The sequence below is a fragment of the Poecilia reticulata genome, chromosome 9 (genome assembly GCF_904066995.2).
Source record: "Poecilia reticulata chromosome 9, P_reticulata-male-v2, whole genome shotgun sequence".
Lineage (NCBI taxonomy): Eukaryota > Metazoa > Chordata > Actinopteri > Cyprinodontiformes > Poeciliidae > Poecilia > Poecilia reticulata.
Window position 1 is genome coordinate 35,212,381 of NC_088838.1, and position 9,787 is coordinate 35,222,167.

Sequence of the window (9,787 nt, forward strand, 5' to 3'; positions counted from 1 at the left end):
AATGGTTCAAATTACACTGTAAAAACACAGTTTGTTATTATTATTGTCATTATTGTTGTTGTTTCCGCAGTGACAGGTTTTGATGTTTCTGTGTTGGTTCTGGTGTGTGCGCCTGCGTGTGTGTGTGTGTGTGTGTGTGTGTGTGTGTGCGTGTGTGTGTGTTTGTGTGTGTGCGTGTGTGCGTGCGTGTGTGTGTGCGCCTGCGTGTGTGTGTGTGTGTGTGCGTGTGTGCGCCTGCATGTGTGTGTGTGTGTGTGCGCCTGCGTGTGTGTGCGTGTGTGCGCCTGCATGTGTGTGTGTGTGTGTGTGCGCCTGCATGTGTGTGTGTGTGTGCGCGCCTGCATGTGTGTGTGTGTGCGCGCGCCTGCATGTGTGTGTGTGTGCGTGTGTGTGTGTGTGCGCGCCTGCATGTGTGTGTGTGCGCGTGTGTGTGTGTGCGCGCGCCTGCATGTGTGTGTGTGTGTGCGTGTGTGTGTGTGTGCGCGCCTGCATGTGTGTGTGTGCGCGTGTGTGTGTGTGCGCGCGCCTGCATGTGTGTGTGTGTGTGTGTGTGCGCGCGCCTGCATGTGTGTGTGTGCGCGTGTGTGTGTGTGTGTGTGTGTGTGTGTGTGTGTGTGTGCAGGCATGGCGTGGCTGCTCCAGAGCCGTGGCTCTCCCAGGTTGGTGCTGGTGGTGGTCTGCGTTGCTCTGCTGCTTGACAACATGCTGCTCACCGTCGTCGGTGAGGGAACGACGACACACTCTGAACTTTGACTAGGACCAGATCGACGGCTTCTGAAATCTGCTTTTCCATTCAACCCTCTGAGTCAGAACTACAGGTCCAGTCAGGTTGGATGCAGAATATCCCATTTAATGTCAGATTCAGGTCCAGACTTTGACTAGGCCGTTATAACCGCTGATCTGAACCATCCCAGGCTGGTTCTCCTGCTGAACTTTGACCCCAGTCTCAGGGATGAACTTCTATCTTTCACAAAGCATTCACCTTTAAATCTCTTTCCCCAGATCAGATAAATTTTTATTGCTCCAGACTGAAACATTTACTGTTTTATAAAATTCACCTGACTGAAATTTCCCGTCATAAATCTGATAAAAAACTCAGTTTTCTCTTTTCTGACGACTTCATTTAACCCGGCTGGGCTCCTGCAGAACCGCGCTCTGACCTGGCGGCTCTGCGCTGTCGCTCTCTGTTAGCCGCAGCGGCGCTCAGGTTCTGCAGGGGTCAGAGGTCACACACTCACATGTTTCCCCTCCTGAGCCTGAACTTTAGATCGGACTGTTCGGGCTCAGACCCGTCTCTCTCTCTGCTGGTTCTGGTGCCTCTGTCATCATCAGAACCGTTTTCCTCTTTCAGTTCCCATCATCCCGACCTTCCTGTACGCCATGGAGCATCCGGAACCGCAGACCGCCGCGCCCACCCGGACCTACAGCAGCAGAACCGCCGGCCCGGGTCCAGAGGCGCAGCAGAACCCCCGGCCGCCCCCCCTGGTGTCTTTATTTAACAATGTGACCTTTGACCTGCAGGAGAGCCGAACTGAGGTGACTGCAGAGCTGCTGCTGGCCAACCAGACCTCCAACTCGTCGGTGGGTTCAGCCGGGTCGGCTCCGAGTCCGATACGGCTTCATTCATTTAAACATCATGTTCCTTCAGCTCGCCAGCTGATGACCTTTGACCCGACTGAAACCTGACGTTCTAATAATTTGTCTCTGAGAATCTTACAGTAAAAATCAGGAATTAAAATTCTCCACTATAACCACTTTATAACGGTCCTTCCCTTCCTTCCTTCCTTTCCTCCCTTCTTTCCCTCCCTCCCTCCTACCCCCCCATCCCCTCCTTCCCCTCCTCCCTCCCTTCTTTCCTTCTCTCCTCCCTCCTTCCCTGCTTCCTTCCTCCCCCCTCCCTCCATCTTTCCCTCCCTCCCTCCTACCCCCCCATCCCCTCCTTCTCCTCCTCCCTCCCTTATTTCCTTCCCTCCTCCTCCCTCCCTCCTCCTCCCTCCTTTCTTCCCCCCCTCCCCCCTCCCTCACTCCCTCCTTTCCTCCCCCCCTCCCTCCCTCCCTCCTCCCTCCCTTATTTCTTTCCCTCCTCATCCATCCCTCCCTCCTACCCCCCATCCCCTCCTTCCCCTCCTCCCTCCCTTCTTTCCTTCCTTCCCTCCCTCCTTTCCTCCCCCCCTCCCTCCCCCTCCCTCCTCCCTCCCTTATTTCCTTCCCTCCTCATCCCTCCCTCCCTCCTACCCCCCCCTCCCCTCCTTCCCCTCCTCCCTCCCTTCTTTCCTTCCTTCCCTCCCTCCTTTCCTCCTCCCCCTCCCTCCCCCCCCCTCCTCCCTCCCTCCCCCCAGGCCTCCTCCTGTCTTCAGGACAGTGTTTTCCTGGAGGAGGAAAATGTTCGTGTTGGTTTGTTGTTTGCCTCTAAAGCTTTGGTCCAGCTGCTGGTCAACCCGTTTGTTGGTCCGCTCACCAACAGGTATTATTATCGCATTAATAAACCCTTTATAAATTGTGGAAACATTTATTATCAAGCTGTTATTAAGCTTAATAATAAAGCTGGTATTAAGCTGTTTATTAGCAGTTTATTAATCATTTTTCTGCTGTTCATCATCTGCTGCTCATTATCTGTTCATTATTGTTGATTAGCTGGTTATTAGCTGGTTATTAGTCGTTTATAATTCTGTAGAAACCTCCCAGTATTGGCTCTGAATTTTTGTTCAGATTGACGGAAACTGGGTCGGTGTTTGTTGATGATGTCGTTGTGTGTTTGCGTTTGTTGATGATGTCATTGTGTGTCTGCAGGGTCGTTTGTTGATGATGTCGTTGTGTGTCTGTAGGGTCGGTGTTTGTTGATGATGTCATTGTGTGTCTGCGTTTGTTGATGATGTTGTTGTGTGTCTGCAGGGTCGGTGTTTGTTGATGATGTCGTTGTGTGTTTGCGTTTGTTGATGATGTCGTTGTGTATCTGTGTTTGTTGATGATGTCATTGTGTGTCTGCGTTTGTTGATGATGTCGTTGTGTATCTGTGTTTGTTGATGATGTCATTGTGTGTCTGCGTTTGTTGATGATGTCGTTGTGTGTCTGCGTTTGTTGATGATGTCGTTGTGTGTTTGCGTTTGTTGATGATGTCGTTGTGTATCTGTGTTTGTTGATGATGTCATTGTGTGTTTGCGTTTGTTGATGATGTCGTTGTGTATCTGTGTTTGTTGATGATGTCATTGTGTGTCTGCAGGGTCGTTAGTTGATGATGTCGTTGTGTGTCTTTAGGGTCGGTGTTTGTTGATGATGTCATTGTGTGTCTGCAGGGTCGTTTGTTGATGATGTCGTTGTGTGTCTGTGTTTGTTGATGATGTTGTTGTGTGTCTGCGTTTGTTGATGATGTTGTTGTGTGTCTGCAGGGTCGGTGTTTGTTGATGATGTCGTTGTGTATCTGTGTTTGTTGATGATGTCGTTGTGTGTCTGCAGGGTCGTTTGTTGATGATGTCGTTGTGTATCTGTGTTTGTTGATGATGTCATTGTGTGTCTGCAGGGTCGTTTGTTGATGATGTCGTTGTGTATCTGTGTTTGTTGATGATGTCGTTGTGTGTCTGCAGGGTCGGTGTTTGTTGATGATGTCGTTGTGTGTCTGCGTTTGTTGATGATGTCGTTGTGTGTCTGCAGGGTCGGTGTTTGTTGATGATGTCATTGTGTGTCTGCAGGGTCGGTGTTTGTTGATGATGTCATTGTGTGTCTGCAGGGTCGGTGTTTGTTGATGATGTCGTTGTGTGTCTGCAGGGTCGGTGTTTGTTGATGATGTCGTTGTGTGTCTGCGTTTGTTGATGATGTCGTTGTGTGTCTGCAGGGTCGGTGTTTGTTGATGATGTCATTGTGTGTCTGCAGGGTCGGTGTTTGTTGATGATGTCATTGTGTGTCTGCAGGGTCGGTGTTTGTTGATGATGTCATTGTGTGTCTGCAGGGTCGGTGTTTGTTGATGATGTCGTTGTGTGTCTGCAGGGTCGGTGTTTGTTGATGATGTCGTTGTGTGTCTGCAGGGTCGGTGTTTGTTGATGATGTCGTTGTGTGTCTGCAGGGTCAGTGTTTGTTGATGATGTCGTTGTGTGTCTGCAGGGTCGGTTACCACATCCCGATGTTCGCAGGATTTATCATCATGTTTGTTTCCACCATCAGTGAGTTTTTCCTCTCAGACTCAGACCCGCCTGCGGTCCAGTGTTTCCGCGTGTCTCTGACTCCGGGGTCCTGTCAGTGTTTGCTTTCTCAGGGACGTACGCGCTGCTGTTCTTCGCCCGCTCGCTGCAGGGAATCGGCTCGTCCTTCTCGTCTGTGGCGGGTCAGAACCAACAAACACGGACAGAACCTGTAATCAGTCGACACGCAGCGATTAGCTTAAGTTAAACTATAAAACATTTGGGATCCGTTAAGGCAGAATCAGATGAAACCACAGGTCAGAGGTCACAGAACGTTAGAGACGGCTGCAGTTCCCACCCTGAACACTAGATGTCAGCGTTGGTGCCGCAAACGTCTCACTGCTCTGGTTTCACCTTCAGGTCTGGGGATGTTGGCCAGCGTCTACACCGACGATGACGAGCGAGGCGTGGCGATGGGCGTCGCCCTGGGAGGGCTGGCCATGGGAGTCCTGAGTGAGACACACACACACACACATACACACACACACACACTGCGACCAGGTGTGTGTTCCTCTGCGTGGGTTCATCATGTCCGCCTGTTTTTCAGTCGGAGCGCCGTTTGGCAGCGTGATGTACGACTTTGTGGGGAAGAGCGCCCCCTTCCTGATCCTGGCCTTCCTGGCTGTGTTTGACGGAGGTAAGAAGTGGCAGGAGGGAGTGGAGCCCCCTGCTGGTGGGAGAGCTGATGATCAGGTGCTTCTGTGTATTGCAGCGCTGCAGCTGTGCATCCTGCAGCCCTCTAAGATCTGCCCTGGGGTGAGTCCAGCACTGATGCACCAGATCCACCATCTGGGCTTTTCCCAGTTCAGTTCTGGTTCTGTTGGTTCTGACCCAGTTGGGTTTGTGTGTTTCAGAGCGTGGAGGGAACGCCGCTACTGACCCTGCTGAAAGACCCGTACATCCTGATCAGCGCAGGTACAGAAGCTCTGGTGCTTCACCTGGACCTACGCTGGACTCTGTCCAACTATCTGTCCAACTGTCCGTCCAACTGTCCGTCCGTCCCCCCGTCCCTCTGCTCCTCCATCCCTCTGCTCCTCCATCCCTCTGCTCCTCCATCCCTCTGCTCCTCCATCCCCTCTACACCTCTGTCCCTCCGTCCCCCCGTCCCTCTGCAGGCTCTCTGTGCTTCGCCAACATGGGGGTGGCCATCTTGGAGCCCACGCTGCCCATCTGGATGATGCAGACCATGTGTTCCCCAAAGTGGCAGCTCGGTACGACCCTCCGGCCAATCAGAGCTCAGCTTGCGGCCGGAGAGCTCTGATTGGCTGTCCTCCGTGTGTTGCAGGAATGGCCTTCCTCCCAGCCAGCGTCTCCTACCTGATCGGAACCAACCTGTTCGGACTTCTGGCCAACAAGATGGGACGGTCAGTACCTGAACTCCTGGTTCTGGTCCAGAACCTGAGCTGCTGGTTCTGATGGTCAGAGCAGAAGTATTTCCTGAAACTGAATCTCAATCAAAGTGATCCGACCCATTTCTGACCCGGTTCTGGCCCAGTTTTGACCCAGCTAAGACCCTGTTCTGACCTGGTTCTGGCCCTGTTCTGACCTGGTTCTGGCCCAGTTCTGACCCTGTTCCGGCCTGGTTCTGACCCTGTTTTGACCTGGTTCTGACCCTGTTCTGACCTGGTTCTGACCCTGTTCTGACCTGGTTCTGGCCCTGTTCTGACCTGGTTCCGGCCTGGTTCTGGCCCTGTTTTGACCTGGTTCTGACCCTGTTCTGGCCTGGTTCTGACCTGGTTCTGACCCTGTTCCAGCACGGTTCTGGCCCAGTTCTGGCCCTGTTCTGACCCTGTTCTGGCCCGGTTCTGGCCCGATTCTGGCCCAGTTCTGGTCCTGTTCTGACCTGGTTCTGGCCCTGTTCTGACCCTGTTCTGACTCGTTTCTGGCCCGGTTCTGGCCCTGTTCTGGCCTGGTTCTGGCCCTGTTCTGACCCTGTTCTGACTCGTTTCTGGCCCGGTTCTGGCCCTGTTCTGGCCCGGTTCTGGCCCTGTTCTGGCCTGGTTCTGACCCTGTTCTGACTCGTTTCTGGCCCGGTTCTGGCCCTGTTCTGGCCCGGTTCTGGTCTGGTTCTAGCCCTGTTCTGACCCTGTTCTGACTCGTTTCTGGCCCGGTTCTGGCCTGGTTCTGGCCCTGTTCCGGCCTGGTTCTGACCCTGTTCCGGCCTGGTTCTGACCCTGTTCCGGCCTGGTTCTGGCCCTGTTCCGGCCTGGTTCTGGCCCTGTTCTGACCCTGTTCTGACTCGTTTCTGGCCCGGTTCTGGCCTGGTTCTGGCCCTGTTCCGGCCTGGTTCTGACCCTGTTCCGGCCTGGTTCTGGCCCTGTTCCGGCCTGGTTCTGGCCCTGTTCCGGCCTGGTTCTGACCCTGTTCTGACCCTGTTCTGACTCGTTTCTGGCTCGGTTCTGGCCTGGTTCTGGCCTGGTTCTGGCCCTGTTCCGGCCTGGTTCTGGCCCTGTTCTGACTCGTTTCTGGCTCGGTTCTGGCCTGGTTCAGGCCCTGTTCTGGCCTGGTTCTGGCCTGGTTCTGGCCCTGTTCTGACCCTGTTCTGGCCCGGTTCTGACCTGGTTCTGACCCTGTTCTGGGATGGTTCTGGCCCTGTTCTGGCCCTGTTCCGGCCTGGTTCTGACCCTGTTCTGGCCTGGTTCTGGCCCTGTTCTGACCCGGTTCTGACTCGTTTCTGGCCCGGTTCTGGCCTGGTTCTGGCCCTGTTCCGGCCTGGTTCTGGCCCTGTTCCGGCCTGGTTCTGGCCCTGTTCTGACCCTGTTCTGACTCGTTTCTCGCTCGGTTCTGGCCTGGTTCTGACCTGGTTCTGGCCCTGTTCTGGCCCTGTTCCGGCCTGGTTCTGGCCCTGTTCCGGCCTGGTTCTGGCCCTGTTCCGGCCTGGTTCTGACCCTGTTCCGGCCTGGTTCTGGCCCTGTTCTGACCCTGTTCTGACTCGTTTCTCGCTCGGTTCTGGCCTGGTTCTGACCTGGTTCTGGCCCTGTTCTGGCCCTGTTCCGGCCTGGTTCTGGCCCTGTTCCGGCCTGGTTCTGACCTGGTTCTGGCCCTGTTCTGGCCTGGTTCTGACCTGGTTCTGGCCCTGTTCTGGCCCTGTTCTGGCCCTGTTCTGGCCCTGTTCTGACCCGGTTCTGACCTGGTTCTGGCCCTGTTCTGGCCCTGTTCTGGCCCTGTTCTGGCCCTGTTCTGACCCGGTTCTGACCTGGTTCTGGCCCTGTTCTGGCCCTGTTCTGGCCCTGTTCTGGCCCTGTTCTGACCCGGTTCTGGACCGACCCGGCCGGTTTCAGGTTCTGTGTGTGTCTGCAGGTGGCTCTGCTCCATGGTGGGGATGTTCATCGTCGGAGTCAGCCTGCTGTGTGTGAGTCCAAGCCCCGCCCATCGGTTACCATGGCAACAGCCACTTTCATCAACACAGACACACATTAACCGTCTCGTCATCCATCTTGTCTCGTCTCCCAGGTTCCCTTCGCCACCAGTATCTACGGTCTGATTGGTCCAAATGGCGGCCTGGGCTTCGCTATCGGTGACCTTGACCTCCTGACCTCCTGACCTGATGCGACCTGTCTTGGTGTGGCGCTGTGATGACGTGTGTTTTGCTCCTCCAGGGATGGTGGACTCCTCCATGATGGCCATCATGGCGTACCTGGTGGACATCCGCCACGCCTCGGTGTACGGCAGCGTGTACGCCATCGCGGACGTGGCGCTCTGCATGGGCTTCGCCATCGGTAACGGCACCAGGAGGACAACATGGTGGAGCGTCAGACTTCCTGCAGAACTCACCGTCATTCCCTCTGCTGTTCCAGGCCCGTCCACCGGGGGCGCTCTGGTCCAGGCGGTGGGCTTCCCCTGTCTCATGGTGTTCATCGGGGTGATCAACATCCTGTACGCGCCGCTCTGCTTCCTGCTGCGAAACCCGGCTGTTCGGGAGGAGAAGATGGTAACTATGGCAACCTGAGATGGAGGTCTGCGATTGGTCCAGATTAGATGGAGGTTTGTGATTGGTCCAGTGGGTCTGGCCCTACCTGGCCGATTAGCTGTAACCCTTCTGGTTCTGGTTCTGGAGGTGATCCTCAGGGATGACCCCCAAGCCTCTCCATGTTCCCTGATTTAGTGATGACCAAACGTCAGACCGTCCAATCAGCAGTCAGCCTGTTTTTCAACTGTCCAATCAGCAGAGAGCCTGTTTTTGGACTCTCCAATCAGCAGTCAGCTTGTCTGTGGACTGTCCAATCAGCAGTCAGCCTGTTTGTGGACCGTCCAATCAGCAGTCAGTCTGTTTTTGGACTGTCCAATCAGCAGTCAGCCTGTTTGTGGACCGTCCAATCAGCAGTCAGCCTGTTTATGGACCGTCCAATCAGCAGTCAGCCTGTTTTTGGACTGTCCAATCAGCAGTCAGCTTGTCTGTGGACTGTCCAATCAGCAGTCAGCCTGTTTGTGGATCGTCCAATCAGCAGTCAGCCTGTTTATGGACCGTCCAATCAGCAGTCAGCCTGTTCTCTGTCGCTGCAGCTGAGTGTTGTTGTGTTTCAGGCGATCATCGACCAGGAGTGTGTGATGCACAGGAAAAGCTACAATACGACCAGAGACAGCCGCGAGTTTCCTCTCAGCGACTACAGCGAAGAAGAAGACGAAGACGAGACGGAGGAGTGAGACGCTCGCGTCCCGCCATGGCGTCTCCCTAAGACACGTCTTCCCACTTCCTGTCCAGACAGGGCGGCTCGGTTCCGGCTGGAGGACATCCTGCAGGGTGTGAATACTTTAAAGACGCCTCAGCGGCTTCAGCTGCCGCTGCTTCTGGTTCCTCATGTTGTTCTGTGTTTGTGCAAAAATAACAGGACGATTCAACAGGCCTCATGTCTCCTGTCGTCTCTGAGCCGATCGTGTCTCACCGGGGTTCAGTCTTCACAGAAATGTCCTCTAAGTCCAGCAGAGGGACATCAGGGACAGCAGCAGAGTGAAGCCAGAGGAGGAGATCACAGATTTATACTAAAATAGTAAAAACAGGAAACCATTCACGACTGAGCCGCAATCTGCTGCAGCTGAACTGGTCCGGTTCGGTTCGGTTCGGTCCGGTTCGGTTCGGTTTGGTTCGGTCCGGTTCGGTTCGGTCCGGTTTGGTTCGGTTCCTCTTAAAGCGCTCACCGGACTCAGGGTGACCTGGTGAAACGTTTCTACTGAGGATAAAAATTATTTATGTTTTTAAAACCAAAATATACATTTTTTAATGATAGAAACATTTTAGTGACATTCGGGTTCAAAGGTCGGCATGTTGTGATTGGACAGGTCAACTGTCCCTTCATGACACCAGTGTGTGTGTGTGTGTGTGTGTGTGTGTGTGTGTGTGTGTGTGTGTGTGTGTGTGTGTCTGTGTGTGTGTGTGTGTCTGTGTGTGTGTCTGTGTGTGTGTGTGTGTGTGTGTGTGTGTGTGTGTGTGTGTCTGTGTGTGTGTGTGTGTGTGTGTGTGTGTGTGTGTGTAGCACCAGATTAAATGATCTGGATCCTCTGATTAATGATGAATCAGCATCAGATCTGCAGCCTGCAGCGACCAAAGCAGCCGCCTTGATGGAGCCGCTGACGGCTGGTTGAAAGGAGCAGGAGCCTCTGAAGCTGCTGACACACAC

General features: G+C 54.2%; 1 protein-coding gene across 1 annotated transcript; it reads left to right on the plus strand.

Moving 5' to 3' along the window:
- The first annotated feature begins 562 nt into the window (after window positions 1-562).
- slc18a1 (solute carrier family 18 member A1) lies at window positions 563-9,016 on the plus strand. The gene is made up of 16 exons (XM_081611042.1): window positions 563-721; window positions 1,352-1,581; window positions 2,340-2,464; window positions 4,096-4,154; window positions 4,232-4,315; window positions 4,533-4,625; window positions 4,720-4,809; window positions 4,885-4,928; window positions 5,027-5,087; window positions 5,288-5,383; window positions 5,458-5,536; window positions 7,473-7,524; window positions 7,626-7,689; window positions 7,772-7,891; window positions 7,970-8,103; window positions 8,697-9,016. Exons 1-16 carry the CDS (start codon window positions 565-567, stop codon window positions 8,814-8,816), a joined length of 1,608 nt encoding a protein of 535 aa, XP_081467168.1. The 5' UTR covers window positions 563-564; the 3' UTR covers window positions 8,817-9,016.
- The last annotated feature ends 771 nt before the right edge of the window (window positions 9,017-9,787 follow it).

Bases quoted from the DNA above. Each gene is read 5' to 3' on its own strand.
- slc18a1 (XM_081611042.1), top strand. From the start codon at position 565: ATGTGTGTGTGTGCGCGTGTGTGTGTGTGTGTGTGTGTGTGTGTGTGT. The intron at 4,810-4,884 runs GTAAGAAGTGGC...TGTGTATTGCAG, and splicing joins CCTGGCTGTGTTTGACGGAG to CGCTGCAGCTGTGCATCCTG. The intron at 5,088-5,287 runs GTACAGAAGCTC...GTCCCTCTGCAG, and splicing joins GTACATCCTGATCAGCGCAG to GCTCTCTGTGCTTCGCCAAC.